The sequence below is a fragment of the Saimiri boliviensis genome, chromosome 3 (assembly GCF_048565385.1).
Source record: "Saimiri boliviensis isolate mSaiBol1 chromosome 3, mSaiBol1.pri, whole genome shotgun sequence".
Classification (NCBI taxonomy): Eukaryota; Metazoa; Chordata; class Mammalia; order Primates; family Cebidae; genus Saimiri; species Saimiri boliviensis.
The window spans coordinates 23,850,455-23,870,044 of NC_133451.1; the positions used below are offsets into that span (position 1 = coordinate 23,850,455).

Below are 19,590 nucleotides of genomic sequence, written 5' to 3' on the forward strand. Positions count from 1 at the left end.
CAACAACCACTGGTATTGCTACCAGACATTAAAAAAAAAGTATAAATCTCACATTGTGTATCTTCTCTACAAACATGCAAATTCAAATAATAGTTTTCCTTCAAAAATGGAAAAAGAAACTTGCTTTTTCCACTCAATAATACTCATCTTTAATATCCCTTAAAACATAAAATTGATGGCTGCTTTAGTAGTCCAGGTGTAGATACAGAATTATTTGGCTGGGCGTGGTGGCTCACGCCTATAATCCTAGCACTCCGGGAGGCCGAGGTGGGCAGATCGCCTGATGTCATGAGTTCGAGATCAGCCTGGCCAACATAGTGAAACCCAGTCTCTACTAACAATATAAAAATTAGCTGGGCGTTGTAGCAGGCATCTGTAGTCCCAGCTACTCAGGAAGCTGAAGCAGGAGAATTGCTTGAACCCAGGAGGCAGGGGTTGCAGTGAACCAAGATCATGCCACTATACACCAGTCAGGGTGACAGAGTGAGAGTGTCTCAAAAAACAAAACAAAACAAAAAACAGATATAGAATTATTTAACTACTACTAGACATTTATGATGTTTCCAATATTTTTCATTATCAGTAATGTATGAAGAACTGTCCTGTAGCAAAATATTTGCATGTCTGTAATTGCTTTTTGGTGGTTCAAAGGGGGCCAGTTTAAGGCTTTTCATAGCACGCTGCCGTAGAGTCATAGACGTCGTTTACCAATACCAATAGATCGTTGACAGAATGCTTTTTATCATAGATTTTCTGGAAAGGCTGTGCCAGATTTATGGTTCTGCCACCGTGTCTGAGTGAGGCTGGCATTCCCCACATCAATGATAACACTGGGTATCAACATTCAAATATGGTTGGCTATATTTGGTATCCAGAGCTAAACTTAGATGGGCTACTTCACATTTTTATAGAGTATTGTAGTTTTCTTTTTAAAAACAATTTTCGGGTGTTCTTTTCTGGTTGAGTGGAAAAAAGAAGTTGCTTGGAAAAGAGCCTTGGTTGTTATGTAGGCTGGAGACTCAGCACTTTTTTTAAGCCACTGTAGTGCTGATTAAGACTGCCATATGAGAGCTGCTGGTCTGCACTATCAACAACCAAAAAGTGGGCCAGCCGAGCATGTTCAACTCAAGACTTATGTTTAGCACTGAATTCTGAATATTAAGTGTCAGAAGCCAGTGTGCTGCTATTTATTCCCCTAGACTGTTCCTAGAAGATCATTATTTTTCATTGGAATCGACAAGAAGGAGGAACAAAATTGCAATCAATAAAAGCTTCTTCAAAAAAGGCACATGTTACGTGAGAAAATGATTTCAGCAGCTAGGAGACTTTTCCGATCGTAGAGGCCGGGAAAAAAAGAAGCAATTCAAGGAGGTTGAAACACATCCTTGGAGACACTGAGTTGGTGATTAGGAAAGGAAGAACATTCTGGAAAAGAGAGCACAGTCTAGGGGAATATGCCTAAATGGGGTCTAGTCATTAGAAAAACCTTGAATGCAGTGGTTCCCAAAGTGGAGTCCCTGAACCAGTGTCAGCATCGCCTGGGAACTTTTTAAAAATACATATTCTCGGGTCACATCCCACACCTATGAATCAGAAACTCTGGGGTGGAACCAGTCATCTGTGTTTTAACAGGCCCTCCCTGCAGCTCCGATGCATGTGCAAGTCGGGGAGCCACCCTCCTAGGGATCGTCTTGCTCCCCAATGCACAAAAGCAGCAGCCTGGATGGGATGCGGCGTCACAGCTGTGGTGCGCTCATGAGTGGTCTCTCCTGGAGCACGATATCCTACCTTGCTTTGCAGACAGGACTCCGGTCAGAGCACTGCTGCTGGATTTACCCTGGCCCTTCGAGTTTTTCCGTCTCTCAAGAGCATTCTAAAACAGGATTGGGATAGAAAAAAGCCTGTCAGAAAAGCCAGCAATGGAAAAGTACCTAGCAGGTGCCTCCTCCCATCGGCACACAAGATCCCCTTGCAAACTCCAAGTTCTAGGCTAATATTTAGAATTCCAAGTCTACACCCAAGAGTTATCATTTTTATGGCTGGTAAGTAGTCTTTTATTTTTTCAAAGGTGGTATATGGCAGAATGATAGCAATTACAGTCCCCTGTATACAAAAAGCACTTAATACATGTTAAATAAAATCTGAAGCAAGAATGTAGTCTAATGTGAAGTCACTAGTAATGAAAATTCCTTCTGAATAGACTTGAGATGGTGACCAGGCTTATTTTCATGGACCAATGGTGATTTCTGGAAGGAAAGACAGCCATGATCAATTAGTAACGTCTGCTGTGGCTACAGATTAAGGAAGTACATATGTGCCACCTACATGTCATTTCTAGAACAGACTTACATTAAAATTGATATGTAAATCTAGCCAGTGCTTGGCACAGAGAACTGAATAAATGTTGTTAAATGAATGCATCCATACGTTTAAAAAAATATGTATTAATTATACAACCTTAAAGGCTATATTCTTCTTTGGCTGAATGCGTATAGATAGATGGGATAATGCATGGCCCCCACAGCATGGGAAGGAAGAACAGCACGGAGACTTGCAAGAACAAATGCTAATATCAAAAGCTGGGAAAATAAGGTTCTTCCAAGCATCTAGACGGCTGTAAAACTTCACCCTCAGGAAGAGAAATCAATCTATTTTCCAGGCAGAGAAACCCAGGAGATTTTTCTAATTATAACACTTACAACTAACATCTGCAGAAATAGATATTATCAAACTAATGGTGCTGGAATTCGACTAAATAACAGTGGGGAGAATTTAAACATTCTGTCCTTGCAGTGTGGCATGAACATGATGCTTTAGACTGCGTCTTCCCACTCTTTGTTTTTTCACCACTCGGAAACCATTTTTTCTTATGGATGATTATGAGAGAAACAGCATCTGATGAATGAACATGTTAGAGAGAAAACAGATCAGAAACCTGATTGCAAATGGACCAAAGCTGTGCAGTTGGCAAGATTCGATGTCCAGATTCTGGTGGAGAGGCTACACCAGGCACATCCTGGTGGCCGTGCCTTGCCTGGAGAACAGCCGCAGCAATAGCTCTTGCAAAAAGCTGCTGTGGGTTTGTTTGTTGTTTGGGATTTTAATTTTTGCTGGTTACCCCAGTTAAAGCTTTTATTAGACTCTATCTGGGAGGGCAGGCAAGTACTAAAATATCTTTGGTACATAAAAGGAAATTAAAATGGAATGACATTTGGAGGCACAATAGTGAATCACCATCACTGTCATCAGGATTTTGCTACCTTGTATTTGGCAATGTTTGATTTCAAGAGGTTGACCTCTTCATGGAGTTGCTTTAATCTCTCTTGAAGGTACCTGGAAAAGAATACATAAAACTAGGAAGTGTTTGAGGGCTAAATAAAAAACACACACTGATGTATAAGAGGAAAAACAAAACCCACTTCCCAGAAGAGCTATCTTTTACACTTAACACCTTGCCTGCTCACGAGAGAGGAGAGCCACATGCGTCTTCATGACCTTTTCTTAAATGAATACAGTCAAGGTCAAACATGCCCAAATCACAGACACCCCACTTTAAAACAGCCCTCGCAGAGCTCCCCTAAGGGATATCAACACGGTTTTCACATAATTCTCATTAAGATGATTCCACGGGGAAGAGAGGCAGGAAGAGGCAACACCAGACATAACATTAAGTTAGACACACACATACTGAAATTTGCCTCAGGGAAAAGCAACAGCTAAGGGAATTTCTCAATTTATTTTCTTATTCTTTTCTTTCTCCTTGATGGCAATAACAAGCAACTGTCCCAGGTTCCTGGCCCTTCTCCACCTACCAAGGAAGGTGTAGGGAATGAGAAGGGAGACAAACGCGTGCCCCTGTATAGGTGTGGCATGCTTTCTTTTCCATATGTTAGTCGTAATTAGTTATACCACAACTAATAAACGGCATTGATGTCGTCATTTTGGGGGGAGTGGGTTTCTTTTCACTTGTAAGGCAATTTTCTCCAAAGTAAATAGGCCTGCAAAGGACTCCCAGCCGGCGGCCTGTACGGAGCCAGTCTTCCTCCCACGCACAGGCCTGGGCCTGGCCACTCGCCTGTTCTCCATGCACAGGGCATCCACGTCAATGATGCGGTTCTCGTGCCCACTCAGGATATGGTTCAGCTCCTGGTTGAGCCTCTCCACTTTGTCCTGGTAGGAAGACCGTTCTTCCTTAACATCCTGAAGCTCGTCCACAGAAGCCTGCAGGTCATGCTCCAGAGACTCAATCTGAAACCACAGGGAGTGCCCTTACTCAAGATGCTCCTCAGGCCCCGGCTTTACTGCCGGAGATGGAGCCTCCCACTTGGTTGACTGGTTTTTACAAAACTTATTAATACCACCCGCATGCCCTGAAACCATAAGCCCCACACACTGGAATGCAGTAACAGCTCAAAGCGAGAGGACAACTTCCTGTCAGACGCGTATTATATCTAAGAGAGGAGAGGTGCAGCAGCTTGGAAAACCAGAACAGAACCCTTGCCATCTTCAGGGCGCCCTGCAGCTGCCAGCGTCTGACAGATCCGCACTTTCTTAAATCCATTCTAGACCCAGAAACCTTGTTCTGCTCTTCAGTTACTAAGAGGAAGGAACGGAAGCCCAGGCTCTCTTAGCTGTTACCTAACTAGGGCTCTGCGCTTGTTGAGGTTTTGCCGAAAAGGCATTTGCTCAGCATTTTAGCAGAAACTTGCAAAGTAAGGCCAGTCTGTCACGTGTTCCCTCCCTGTCTATCCTGCGCAGGAGGAAGGTTTCTTGTCGTGTTCAGAACAATGGTACCCAGTGTCAGGGAGCAGACCTGCCTGCCGGAAGCCAGAAACCCGAGTCAGCTTGGGACCCTAGGGCAGTGCCGAGGAAGTGAAGGCATTCAGCATGCATCCCAGGCATCCCACACTCTGAGAAACGGGACACAGCATGGTCCGCTCTTGTTTGTGTTGTGTCCAGCTGTGCAAACGCATCCCCCACTCTGAATAAATGGTAGTGAGAACCTGTTCCTTAGCTCTCTCTAGCTGCTGAACCAAGTCTTCACGCTCATGGGCTGCAAAGTGTCGCACGCCGATTTCTTCATCTCCAAGCCTCTGTTTAGCAATCGTCATCCTCAAGAGCTGCATTGTCCATTGGTAGAAAAAGAAAAAGGGACAGAGAATAAACAGATGCAAATAAAAACCAAAGGACACTAAGAAACTTTTGGAAGATAAGACACTTTCAAGAAATACTGGAGAAAGTGCCAAACAATTATTTACCAATGTCATCAATTTTTTTTAAAATTAAAGATATCAATTGTATTTCGTGCACACATGCACACACTCTTTAAGGCCCAGGCACTCTAAGCCGGAAGTCTGGTGGAGCACTGCTACAGGGTTCCCATTAACTTTTAGCCAAGATTCAAAAATCATAACCCCATGCTGGAAGGTCTGCTGAGATGGGCACACTCCCACACATGTAACAGTGAGGTGATGTTATCAAGAGCCTTAAAAATGTCCCCACCCACCCAATGACCCAGTGACTCTACTTTTAAAAATCTGGGCTAAAAATAATCCCAGACTGCTAACTTCAGGAAAATATAAAAAAGTGGACTGCATTGTTCTTTACAGAGTTAAAAAAAAAAAAAAAAAAAAAAAACCAACTAAAAACAATGCCTAACAACAGTGGACTGCCTAGCAAACTGCGGTGCAACCAGTCAAGTGGCCTCTTTGCAGCGGTCTGAAATGAGGCTCATTATGTGAACTAGGTAACAGCAGAGGACATGTTTATGATGCCATGTTAAGTGGGGGGGGGGGAAGAAAACTAATGTTTCTATGCAGTATGGCTAAAATTATACTAAGAATTCTCTCTCTCTCTCATACACACACACACACACACACACACACACACAGAGAGAGAGAGAGAGAGAGAGAGAGAGAGAGAGAGAGAGAGAATGACCAAATGCACTCAAATATTTAAAATGTATATGTTTCAGTGATGGTGAGACTGTTGCTATCTGCTTGTTACTTTCTAACTTTTAAAATATTTATTCACTGCATGAATTTCAGAGTATACCTTTATTTATGTTTTAAAATCCTCAGGAGTAAAATTCCAGTCTTCCAAAACATAATTTTCCAAAAGAACCCTGCAGAACCCATAGCTTTCCCAGACTCTGGAGCCAAGACTCCACCTGCAGCTCCAAACCTCGGTGGGGCTGCAATGGAAACGGTGTGAGAGGCTCAGGAAGACCCAATGGTCTCAGAGCACCCTACCTGCCCATCACAACTCCAAGGATCGCCACTGAAGAGTGACTTTCAAAAGTTGCAGCAGCGCTTTCCAACGTTTCTTCGAAGGAGGTTTTAAGTCTGATTCCACACCTCCGTGTAGGGACGATGTGGATGGGTTTCATGTATGAATGGGATGCTGGGGACAGTTTTTCACTGTCACACAGATCTGACCCAGCCGGAGTGCCTGCAGGGGGCATGCTCTTCCTTGTTCCTGCATGAATCTTAAGGGATTCGTTGCCAGTCGAGAAAATGGCTTAATTTTCAGTCTCTGAAGGATTTATGGGCAGGTAAGAGATAGGAAGTTAATTTAAGCCAAGGGAGAATATTAACTAAATTGAAATAATAAATAACAGCAAGGAACTTTGAAAGAAATGATGACTAAAGAAAAGTAAAGTGTATTTTCAAATGACACTTACTTTGGGTCCTTATTTGAAAAGTATGCAGTTGAACTCCACAAATATTTACTGTGCCCCTACCAAGAGCAAAAGCACCACTGGGACTGGGTGGACAGTGTCCCAGGCAGGTGGAACAGACCGTGCAAAGGCAGGCAGAAGACACAGGACGCTTAGATGTGCAGATGGCTGCACTTGCCGGAATCTGGTTACACTCGATCCTCATTATCCATGGATTCTGAATTTGCGAATCTGCTTACTTGCTGAAATTTATTTTTAACCCCAAAATCAATATTTGCAGTGCTTTCATGGTCATTGTCAGACATGCAGAGAGTGGCAAAAAATTAGAGTTGCCTGACACACACATTCCCACGGAGGTCAAACAAGGCCACATTCTGCCTTCTTGTTTCAGCCCTTGGATTGCAAACAAATGTCCCTTTCAGGATCTAGAGCGTGTCACCACATTTGTCACATTTTTGTGCTTTGCACTGGTGACTGCTGTTTAAAGTGGCCCCCATGTGTAGTGCTGAAGTACTGGAAGTGCTTGTACTTAGTGCTCTAAGTAGTAAGTACCTAATGGAGATAACAGGTGTGTTAAGAAAAGCTTCCTCCAGGCACGACAGTGCTGTTGAACTCAGTTCACTGTTCATGAATTAACCATATATGTCAAATCAGGTGACTTTAAACAGAAACACACATGAAACAAGGTTATGACTGATCAACTGGCAAAAATGTTGTGACCAGAGGCTTACAGGAACCTCATCTTGCATTTCTCCTAGGAGCAACTGCTCAGTATTCACTAGTCTAGTCACTTGCAGTGACTTCACAGAACAAGTTTGTAACGAAACTGGCAAGTCCACTGGAAGCTGATACACAAAAACCGTATCACATCACACAACTCTTGGCTTGGGACATCAGATCCCCAAAAGTGGATACACAGGAAGGCAAACAGCAAGCCAAAGAAACAAACGCCTATCAGATCCAAGGGTCTAGGAACAAAAAAATTCCTGCCTTTCAGTATGAGGCCAACAGGAGGCTTAGGTCATGTCTTCGAACGCAGGGTATTTTTCTTGGTCTATGAAAAGCCATACTGACCGCCTGAACTTTAAGTAATAAAACATTGTGGTTTTCCATTCACAATATGCTTCACTAAGCGCTTAATTTAGAATCGCACAATTATGTTTCCTTAATGCCAATTAATTATTAAACATGTTTATTGAAATCTGACAGCCATATAAGAGAGTCATCTTTCATATATTGGATGCCTGTTAAGCTTCAATAAATATGTTAACAATCATTTGGTGTTTAATGTGCATACAGTATCAGCTGCTAAATCTCAGGGCTGGACTGGTTGAAACACTTATTATTAAAAGTGAGGCCTAAGTTGGTAATAGCTGGTTCATTAGTTGGGTCTGAAACTCACGTGCGGTAGCTGAGGAGGTCTAAGGAAGTCACTGCCGGCGGGGACGGCAGAGCCTCAGGGAGAAAGCTCCTGCCTTCCCAGCTGACAGCTGGTGTGCACTGGAGCTGGCCCACCTAGGGCGTGCATCCTGGCTCCACAGTCTGTGAGCTGTATAGTCTCAGGACCTTGTCTAAACTTCTTGGAGCCTCAGTCTCCTACTCTGTAGAAACACAGCAGTAAAAATGTAGTCTCGGAGAAGTGCTATTAAGTGTGAAGTGAGAGAGTGGGGTTGCGTTAAAAGAACACTGAAGTCAGGGGAGTTCAATTCCTCATACAGATGAGTTTGGTGATTAAAAAGAAGAGGAAAAAAAGGATGAGAGAGAAATAACCCAGAACACTGTGTGATTCTTCCAGTTCCTATGCTCAATATCCCTGCTGGGGAATCACGGGAGAGACAGACTGGTAATACATTTATGCAAAGTCACACTGTTCTATTTTTACAGAGTACTATTATTCTGAAGCATACATACACTCTGAAAGTTTTGGACAATTTCAAGGGACCATTGGGGGGAATTCTGGCTACATCTGAGTTTCTGCCTCTTCCATGCTGACTTCAGAATCGAACCCTAAGTAAGAGAAGATCGGACTTCTCGTCGATACTTAGCACAGGCCCTGGAGCATAGAATATGTCTAATAAATAAATACTAAATGTTAGGGGCTCTTATGATTATTGGAATCATCATCATCATCATCATCATCATCATCATCCACGTATGTTTTCCCATACAGAAGCCCACTAGGGAAGCCCGACCTTTCTTCTAAGCTGGAGAAAGCAGAGCTCCCGAGTCAGCCTTATCTGTGTAGCGCAGGCAAACAATGTTGATTTTCCACCTTGGAAAATGGCTATGAAGCAACCGCTCAGGGCACTTAATTTCCTCAAACAGGGCCATCAAAACTGCACAGCCAACCTCCCTGTGCCAGCCCACAAAGTGGATCAGTGCCTTGCACGGCACCCGCGCCGCCACCAATAGACGCATTCAGTTGCTGATTTAGATAGAAATAAATGTTTATGAATGAATTATGGGTGTGAGTCGTCAGCTTGCGGAGGCGCAGCTGCAGCGGGGATGTGGCTGAGGGATAAGGCCGCAAGACAATGTGGTAAAATGGCTTCTGGGTGCCCTGCCCCCAACTCTGCCAAGGACCTGCTCAATCTGTCCTCCATGAGGCCTGCCCAGGCCTCCCGAGTCAGAAAGACTTGCTCCCTCCTTGATCTCTTCTCAGCCTTCATTTCTCGCAGCCCTCAACATTCTCTACCTCATCCTATTTTCATTTGCCTGAATCTGTTTCACTCAACAGTGAGAGGCAGCCAGGTGTAGGAGCAGCTATTCTCCGGGTGTTATCTATGTTCAGATCCAGCTTCTGCTAATCCTAGCTATGTGCCCTTGGCAAGCTCTCTAACCTTGGTGGGCCACATGTGACTTGTTTAAAAAAAAAACAAAAAAAGATAAAATCCATCTTGTAGACAGGACAGTCATGTACAGGTGCCCAGGCCGTGCACTGCACAACTCTGTCTGTGGAGATCACATTCCCACAATGGGAAGATACAAGGCAATGACCACTGTCTGTGGAACTCCACGAGCTTTCAAAGTGCAATCCCCAGTTACAGTTGGCATGGTTACAATTCTTACACAGTGGCTGTCAATTTACCAGGGCTATTGGGAGGGTCAGATGAAAGAATCATTAACAGGAAGTGGATGCTAGCCCTTCCCTGCCCCCAGTCCTTGTGTACTGCTGCAGATGGCACACCGGGGAGAGGTCAGCACCAAAAGGCACTTATTAAGCATTCATCTGGAGTGGCGCTGTGCAGGGCAATTCCGTAAACAAGACCCTGCCTAATATTTCTTGACTTTTCCTGCTGGTTTCCGCCACATCCTCTCCAAATGCCCCCTGACCTTTTGGAAATACCTTCCATAAAACTGGACGTGAGAGATTAAAAGGCTCCAAGTGGGCCATCTACTGTGTACACCAGAGTCCAAATTCCTAGATTTATATGACATTCCAGTTCTAGTTTCAAACAAAAGAATTTGTCACTTAAAACAAATCAAAACAGTGGTTTTCATCCTGGAGATCATCAGTCACACACTCATTAGTGTGTATATGGCTGTCTCCCAGTTCCCAATGTGGTCCAAGCGAGCAATGTGCCAGCAGCTTTCCTTACACCATTGACAGACACCCCCAGTGGCTTGTCGCGGCACTGAGCTCCACACAGAGCCTCTACCAGGGCTGAAGAGGCACAACACGACCGGATCCCACCTGCCTTCTGACCCCATTTCTAACCATCCCCTACGTCTGTGCTCCAGCCATGCTGGCTTCCCTCCCTTGTCCTAAACATGCCACTCTCATGTCTGCCCCTGGGCCTTTGCACTGCCTCTGCCTTTGGAAGAGCCTACTCACAGGAACAGAAGCTGTTTCTTTTGTCTCATTCAGGTCAGATCAAATCCCCGCTCTCTGAGAAGCCTTCCCTGTACATCATCGCTAGAGGCATTCATCCCCTCTCAACCCACACGGCCCTGCCTCCCTGTCTTCATCATACTTACCAGAAATAACTGCATTCATCTGCTTGCGTCCACCCCACTGTCAGCTCCATCATGGCACGAACCTCGCTTGTCATATGCACTGAAACACCTTGGGCTCCACAATTGTGTCTGGCATGCTTCTTAGATCCAGTAAACAGGAAGCCCTCATTCAGTGTTCCCACAACTCTCAGAGGCAGACACTGTCATCTCTTTATAGTGGAGAAGCCCCTGAGAGGTTGGCATAGGGCTCTGACGCCAGTGTTAACTGGCCCAAAGCTTCAAGGCGAGGGCACTGGGGCCTACTGGGGACCATGTACAAATCAGCGGGCCAGGCTGGGTGTGGCGCTTGTAATCTCAGCACTTCGGGAGGCTGATGCGTGGATCACTTGAGGTCAGCAGTTCCAGGACAGCCTGGCCAACACTGTGAAACCCCGTCTCTACTAAAAATACAAAAACTAAGCTGGGCATGGTGGTATGTGCCTGTAATCCCAGCTACTCGGGAGGCTGAGGCAGTTGAATTGCTTGAACCCAGGAGGTGGAGGATGCAGTGAGCTGACATCACGCCACTGCACTCCAGCCTGGGTGACAGAGCAAGACTCCATGTCAAAAAAAAAAAAAAAAAAAAAAAAAAAAAAAAAAAAAAAAAAAAAAAAAACCTCAGTGGGCCACAGTACCCTTGCCCGAAGTTTATTGCCAGGTAGCACTTAGCACTAAGGCACCATTCCATGATTCCATGTGCCATCCCATGCACAGTCCTACACGCTGATTCCCATCCACCCATTTAAGTCCACCAAGCACCCTAGTGGGTATTGTTGCTATCCTTATTTGCATATGAGAAGCTGAGACATAGTGAGGTAGAGGAACTTGCCTATGTCACAAATCTTATAAATGGCAGTCAGGAATTGAGCCTGGCAGTTCAGGGCTCTGAAGTCTATGCTGTGCTCCCTCTCTTCACAACTGTGGCAACAATCCCCACACAGCAGTTCCCCTAGAGAATGTGCTCTATGCTTGGCCAGGCACAGTGGCTCATGCCTGTAATCTCAGCACTTTGGAAGGCCAAGGCGGGTGGATTACCTGAGGTCAGGAGTTCGACCAGCCTGGCCAATGTGGTGAAATCCAATCTTTACTAAAACCACAAAAAATTAGCCAGGTGTGTAGGCGGGCGTCTGTAATCCCAGCTACTTGGGAGACTGAGGCGGGAGAATTGCTGGAACCCAGGAGGTGGAGGCTGCAGTGAGCCAAGGTTTCACCACTGCATTCTAGGCTGGGCAATAAGAGCGAAACTCTGTCTCAAAAAAAAAATGTGCTCTGTGTCAAGTGCTTTATAGAACTTCCCTTATTTAATCCTCACAAAAGGCACACTGCCCACCTTTCCCCACCAACCCTCTGACGTCCTAAGCTCCCTCCCCTCCAAGGGTCTTTGGATTTCACATCCCTCGTCCTTATATCTGACCCCTCCCACCACACTTCCTTCAAGGCTCTGTGTCACATGAGCAGCAGCCTTCCCTAACCACCAGATCCAAACGGCATCCCCTCCGCACCTGGGCTTCGCTCTCTAGCCCCTCTTCCTGCTTTAGTTTTCCACTTAGCACTTATCACCTCCTGACACACTATACTCATGACATATTATATTCAAAAATATAAGACTCCATCAACTTTAAGAGCGAACACTGTGTACCTCTAAAAAGAATAAAAGTGCCAATCATAACTACATAATACCAACTGTATCAGAGATGTCCAAATGTGAAAAACTGCACCTCTCAGAGTCTGTGAAATATGATTTATTTGCTTACTGTCCATCTGCCCCGGCTAGAATGAAACCCCCATGGGAGCAGGGACTCATTGGTATTGTTTGCTGCTAGCCCTAGACCAGACGGTCCGTCCTCAACAAATACATGTTGAAATGAATCGCACCAAACCAACCTCCTTGAGGGAGGTACCACTGCTATCTCCGTTGTACAGATGAGAACAACTGAAGCACGAAGAAGTCAACCACCTGTCCCCAGATCACACAGTTAAGAAGCCCCTGGATTACAGTTAGATAGTTCAGCACATGTGCTCCCAGAGCCAAAATCTTTGCAGTGTCCCATCAAGCGGTTTTAAAAACGCTCTGATTTATTTTTATTTTAGTGTGTAATTTGGACATGGTGTGTGATAAAGTCAGTCTTGGGCAGAGCTATCTTTCAGAGTCAGTTCACTAAGGAGTGTGATGCTCCGGTCTATGGGAGGAATATCTGTAAACCCATGCTGTTTCGGTCACATGGTCTACCCATACTGTGAGCTCACGTAAGCCACGACAGACTCAAATAAGGTATCTGAAGACCAGGTGCATCCGATTCACTTAAGAACAAAGCATGAGAGACTGCTGAACGATACTGGCCGCTTGCTGGACTCGCTGAGCACCGCCTATCATTCATAATCAAGATCCTGGGTAGAGTAAGACATGACGCGGCTCGGGGTGGGGGCAGGGATACAGTGAAGGGCCCTTCTCTCTCATTGTAATTCCTCATGATTAATTTCTATAGTGCCCCAAGGTGAGAGCTTTTCATTAGAGTGCCGTCTTCATTCGGCTTTCTTGCAGGCTAGGACTTCCCTCTGCTCTCTTTGAAGCATAAAGTGAAACAGCTTCCAAAGAGCTCTCTGATCTCTCATGCTGGACTGTTACAAACACTCACAGCTGAGCACTCCTTTTTAATGAAGTGTACTTTAATTTGTCACCTGCACAGTCATTGGTCTTTTTTGGCTTGTAGCTGTTTGTTAATTGGTCTGCTTGCCAAATTCATCCAAAAGTTCCATGTCAACTGAGGTATGTTCACAGAAGGTCTTCATCATTTTATAACACCAATGCCAGATAAAACAGAGGTACCTAAAGACCTTCAGCTGGTGTCACATAAGCTCATTATTAAGGGCAAAACCCTGTGTTTATGCAATATCACAACAGCTAAATTTAAATTTGCCAGCAGGGGCCCAGGAAGTGTAAATGTATGATGCTGGAAGGAGCATCCGCCTCCCGAGAACTTCCTTGCTTTTGAACACATTACACCATATTACTGGTTCTCTGCGCAAAAGTGCCATAATCTTTAAAGCAGACAAGAAGACCAGCTGTCATCCGCCCCAGTGGGAACCCAAGTTGCCACTTCTGGTGTCTCCTATTAGGTGACACAAGGGGCCCACAAAATGCAAGAAAGTTCCCAGGAGCTTGGCACCAAAGCAATAATGCCTGATGCTGGCAAATTCATGGCTGGTGACGAGGAGGGACGACTTTTGGGGATCCATCTGTCACATGCCAGGTGTCTCAACAGGATCATTGTCTCTGCTGGGAGGGGACACATATCTAGCTCACTGGAAATAGCTGATCCATAAGGAGGCAGATCTTAAGATTTCTGGTGGAATTCTTGCACAAGGGGATTCTAAGTCAATATGGGCCTATGTTGTGCTAAAGATAACAGCAACACTTACCTTCTGTTAAGTGCTTGCTGGGTATTAGGCACCATGCAGCATCTTTTACAAACGATACTGCATGCATGTCCATCCCTAAATTGTTCAATCTCATTGTCCCGTTTTCTTTTCTTCTCAGTACTAAGCACCGTCTGATGAAATTACTTATATATTTTATGTTCTTATTATCTACTCCCTAACTAGAATGTAAGTACCATGGGAGCTAGTACTTTGTCTTTCTTATTCCTTGATATGTCCTTAGCTGCTAGAATGTTTAATTAGCATATAGTAAGTCCCCAGATATGTGGGGTATAAATGATGTAGTGGATAAATGATTAAACAATTCTATGAGCGGTATTATTACTGCCATTTTACAGATGAGTAAACTGAGGCCTGGAGAGAAAATTGACTTGCCCAAGGCCATAGACAACAACTGGCAGAATGAGAACATAAACGTGGGCCTGACAATTTTAAAAGATGGAGCTCCTGGGCTACACTATACTCTCCACTTCACAGAGACAGCCTGGAGCTGTCTTTTCCTGGAGTGCAAATCCTTCCAAGTTAAGTGAGTTCACTTTGGTAACCTGACGTTTGTCATGGTCCCAGTATTTATCACACAGACACTGGCAAAATGTTACACATCAGGCTTCTTCTTTCAGGGAGCTGGGTTCACGAGCATGGTTCTGGGTACACTGGTCCCTCTAATTCTTGGTATCAGTTACCTACGGTCAGCCGTGGTCTGGAAATATTAAATGAAAAATCCCAGAAATAAAAAATTCATAAGACTTATATCGTGTGCCATTCTGAATGGATGATGATGAAATCTCATGTCCTGGTCCGTCCCACCCCGGCACGCTGGAGACATGCAAATCCTTCCTTTGCCCAGGGTCCCTCCTATCTACGCTACCCACCCCTTACTCACTGTGTAGCCATCTCGGGTATCAGATCAACTGTCATGGTATCGCAGGGCTTGTGTTCAAGGGACCCTTATTTTACTTAATAATAACCTGGCCAAGCGCAGTGACTCACACCTGTAATCTCAGCACTTTGGGAGGCCAAGCCGGGTAGATAACGAGGTCAAGAGATCGAGACCATCCAGGCCAACATGGTGAAACCCTGTCTCTACTAAAAATACAAAAATTAGCTGGGTGTGGTGGCGCATGCCTGTAGTCCCAGCTACTCAGGAGGCTGAGGCAGGAGAATCACTTGAACCCAGGAGATGGAGATGCAGTGAGCTGAGATTGCATCACTGCACTTCAGCCTGGCAACAGAGAGAGACTCTGTCTTTAAAAAGTAAATAAAGAGCCGGGCGCGGTGGCTCAAGCCTGTAATCCCAGCACTTTGGGAGGCTGAGGCGGGTGGATCACGAGGTCAAGAGATCGAGACCAGCCTGGTCAACATGGTGAAACCCTGTCTCTACTAAAAATACAAAAAATTAGCTGGGCATGGTGGTGCATGCCTGTAATCCCAGCTACTCAGGAGGCTGAGGCAGGAGAATTGCCCGAACCCAGGAGGCGGAGGTTGCGGTGAGCCAAGATCGCGCCATTGCACTCCAGCCTGGGTAACGAGCGGAAACTCCGTCTCCAAAAAAAAAAGTAAATAAAGGCCGGGCGCGGTGGCTCAAGCCTGTAATCCCAGCACTTTGGGAGGCCGAGGCGGGTGGATCACTAGGTCAAGAGATCGAGACCATCCTGGTCAACATGGTGAAACCCTGTCTCTACTAAAAATACAAAAAATTAGCTGGGCATGGTGGCACATGCCTGTAATCCCAGCTACTCAGGAGGCTGAGGCAGGAGAATTGCCTGAACCCAGGAGGCGGAGGTTGCGGTGAGCTGAGATCGTGCCATTGCACTCCAGCCTGGGTAACAAGAGCGAAACTCCGTCTCAAAAATAAAATAAAATAAAATAAAAAAATAAAATAAAAACTATATACTGACCACAAACACAAGAACAGTGACGCTGACAAGCTGGACATACAGAGACATAGAGAAGCCACAGAGTGCTTTTTTTAAGTGAAAAGGTGAAAGTTCTCGACTTAAGGCAAAAAAAATCACATGCTGAGGTTGCTGAGGTCTACAGTAAGAACTAATCTTCTATCCATGAAATTGTAAAGAAGAAAGGAGAAATCTGTGCTAGTTTTGCTGCTGCACCTCAAACTACAAAAGCTACAGCCACGGTGAGGAAGCACTCAGTGAAGATGGAAAAGGCATTCATTTGCAGATAGAAGACATGAGAGAAATGGGCTCTGAGTGATGGCAACTGGGTTCTGCACTAACCCAGGTTTCAGGCATCCACTGGGGGTCTTGGAAAATCTCCCTCACAGATAAGGAAGGACTGCTGTCTTTGTGATTCACATGTCCTCTGCTAGTTCTGCTGTTTGACTTAACTAATCCTTAAGTTCTCCGAGACCCCTTTTTTCCTCCTCATCTCTGTTCCCTGAATCTACTTTTTACTTAACGTCCAGAAGAGGAAGCAGGCCAACCTCTGGGGCAGGCCCGGGGAGCGGCGGCTGTCTCCGTGGTCCCAGCCCTGCCTGAGTCTCTCCTCATTCCTCATAGACTGACACGCTGAGAGCCCCGGGCAACGTGCAAAGCTTTTCCAGGGTAATGCTTGGCTTCGTGAGCCCTCCCTTCCCCGGAGGGCTCCTCTTTCCTCATTAATCTTTAAGAACTGTAATTTTTAAGGAAGGGAGAGTATCCAGGAGGTTTCCCTTTTCACATCTCTCGTCTGGTTTGGCTTGGGAGTTTGTGTCAGTTTGGGAGACTGAGAAATTCTTGGGAACTAGACAGAGATGGCAGGAAGTAATCGATCACACAGGCCCCCCCATCACAGGACTCCCATGCTGGCACAAGAACCCCGCCCCTGCCCCATGTGAGAGCTAAGCTGCTTGGAAGCCAGGGTGGCAACAAATCTTTCAAGAGGCTGTTTGGAAATGCTTTATGGCCCGTAGGGTTACAAGGCTCTAGCTGAACAAATGGAAAAATTAGTCTACCCTAAAATAGCCAAGGCAAGTAATTTCCTATCACCTTGTTTTTCAAATGTACTTAACATCTAGAATCTGGGCTTCCCAAAATATGGATAAGGGTCATCAGTTAAAATGGCAACTCGGAGATAAAATATCTTCCACTTTAACAGTCACTTATAAAATGACGCCATCAGCCCTGCTGTTTGGCCTCAGAGTTAAGAGTCCAAAAACAACAATGATTAAGTATTTGTGAATTTAACAGACTTGAACCAGCCAATGAGCAGGACACTCATCCTTTGTCCCTCAGGGCTCTGCAGCTGACCCTCCGCCCTCTCCACAGAAGCTTCTCAAAGGCACGTATCTGGGGTTAGTTCCACCCCCGTGGAACAGTTTGCTTTTCTAGCTCCTTTCTCCAAATGTCTAAACTACTTACTCTACAAAGTACCGAAGACAATCAGATGGCAATCGGTCTGTTTATGTCTTGCATGCTTTTTTTCTTTTTCTCTTTCTCTTCCTTGAATCCTTTTGATCTTCTTCTCGTTCCCTTTATTCATTCATTTCATTCATTCATTGATTCTATTCCATTCCTTCAATAGAGATGATATAATATCTATATATCAGGAACTAAGAATACTAATTTATAGGATACAGTTGGAAATTCGGCCCTCAGAGAGCTTACCCTTGGGGCTGCTGGTGCCACACAAATGTGAGCAGAGGGGCAGAGCAGGGCATTGCAGGCTGCATGGGACTGATGCCTATGAGCTGGAGAAGACAGCATTTGACCTATGGCCTGGGAGACGAGCAGACGTTTGCAGGGGAAGTAAAGGGGAAGAGTATTCAAGATTGAGCAAATGGCACGTGCAAAGGTCCTGTGGCCATGGGCAGTGTAGCACAGCAAAGGGGATGAAATTCATACTCTTCAGCTCAAGTATGAGGTGACCAGCAGCAAAGAGGGGTCAGGTTATGGGGGCCTAACACACCGTGATCATGGAGGCCTAGTGCACCCGGAGGTAGAGCTCAATGCAGAAAGTGATGGAAGTGTTAGAACAGAAAGTGTCATAATTAATTTTTTAAACAAAGGGAAGGGTTAACTCGCTCTCTACCACACAGTCACGGCTACCTGGGAACAAGGGCTTCTGAGGTTCTCAAGCAAGCCTGGTATCATTATGGAATGAGTAATCTGGCCTCCAGGTGGGGGTTGGGGGAAGGATGATCATGACTCACACGAGCCTGAAAATAAACCAGCCCTGTAACTTTACAGGCAAATGAGAATAAATGGAATCTCTGGGGCTCACGGCAGTTAGCCTTTTTTTCTTTTTGAGGGAGAGAGGCCAGACACTGAAATGGGGAGGTATGCTCAACAACAGAACATCCTCCCCTACCCCTTTTGGCAGGCAAATTTCTTCACAGGCCATGAATAGGAGTCACTAAATTCTAAACCTAAGGCGAGAAGACAAAGTTTGATGAATGTGCCTGGGTACTGGAATCCAGACCCAGACAGCACGCAGATCACAAAGCTCAGACTGTGACAATCTGTGCTCAGTGTTCCACACACAAGCATGCACTCGAACACACACTAACCCACACACAGACTCTCCCTTTCTTTTTTTCTTTTTGAAATAGATGGGATCTCACTCCATCACCCTTGCTAGACTACATTGGCATAATCATGGCTCACTGCAGCCTCAACCTCCTGGGCTCAGATAATTGTCCGGGCCTCAGCCTCCTGAGTAGCTGGGACCATAAACGTGCACCACCACGCCCGACTGCTCTCCCTTTGTTATTTCTGTGTACTATCAGTTGCAAACATCAATTCCTAAAATTCTCATGCCTAAACGGCAAAAAAAAAAAAAAAAAAGATTAAAAGTGACCAAAAGATGAGACCGAAGCATATTTAGGAAAGTTGGGGGAGGGGGTAGCTCAGGAAAAAAAATAAAATGAAATAGAAAAAATCTGTATCAGTCGGTCAAGAGGAGTCACAGATCCAAATGTCACATCTTAAATATGTTTCAGTATTTCATGGGTTTATAAACTTCTCCAGTATTTTCATGGGCTTAAAGAAAACTATTGCATACAGTTTGTTTAATTCTCTAGAAAATCTTGCCCTGTTGTTATCACTTGAGGAAGTGACTAAGGTTGGTCCTTAATTGACCAAACACCTAGGTTACAGAGCCTAAATCCTTTTAATGATGCATAAAACCACACGAGGGGCCGGATTCGCTTGTCCAGTGTTAATTAGAACCTTTCCTGGACATTCTTTCCCACCCTCTATTTCATGACCAGGAATAGTAAAGCCTAATTTTTCAAATGTATGTTAAATCCAAGAGGTTAAAAAAATTTAAGGCTAGTTAAGTGGAGAAGAAGCTGTGTAAAGAAGGCTTATTCGATGCATATATGCCCTCAAGTCAGGCCTTTCAAGCCAGCGGTATGCAGGGTCCTCTGTGATGTCTTGTTACAGAAGAGTTCTCTGGACAACCCAGGCAATTCTATGCATTGTTTAGAGTAAGCGTTTTTCAAAATGGCTCCTTCTAATAAGCAACAACTCCCAGCA

At 45.1% G+C, this 19,590-nt stretch overlaps 1 protein-coding gene across 2 annotated transcripts in view; it reads right to left on the reverse strand.

Annotated features, from left to right (window-relative positions):
* The window catches only part of CCDC149 (coiled-coil domain containing 149), a 112,942-nt gene that overhangs the window by 31,601 nt on the left and 61,751 nt on the right, over positions 1 to 19,590 (reverse strand). For both annotated transcript variants that reach the window (XM_039468503.2, XM_039468504.2), the window contains exons 5-8: positions 5,004 to 5,120; positions 4,076 to 4,248; positions 3,261 to 3,333; positions 1,789 to 1,873 (exon numbers count right to left, since the gene is read on the reverse strand). In XM_039468503.2, coding sequence (XP_039324437.1) covers positions 1,789 to 1,873; positions 3,261 to 3,333; positions 4,076 to 4,248; positions 5,004 to 5,120 — 448 coding nt within the window. The remainder of the gene's footprint in view (positions 1 to 1,788; positions 1,874 to 3,260; positions 3,334 to 4,075; positions 4,249 to 5,003; positions 5,121 to 19,590) is intronic.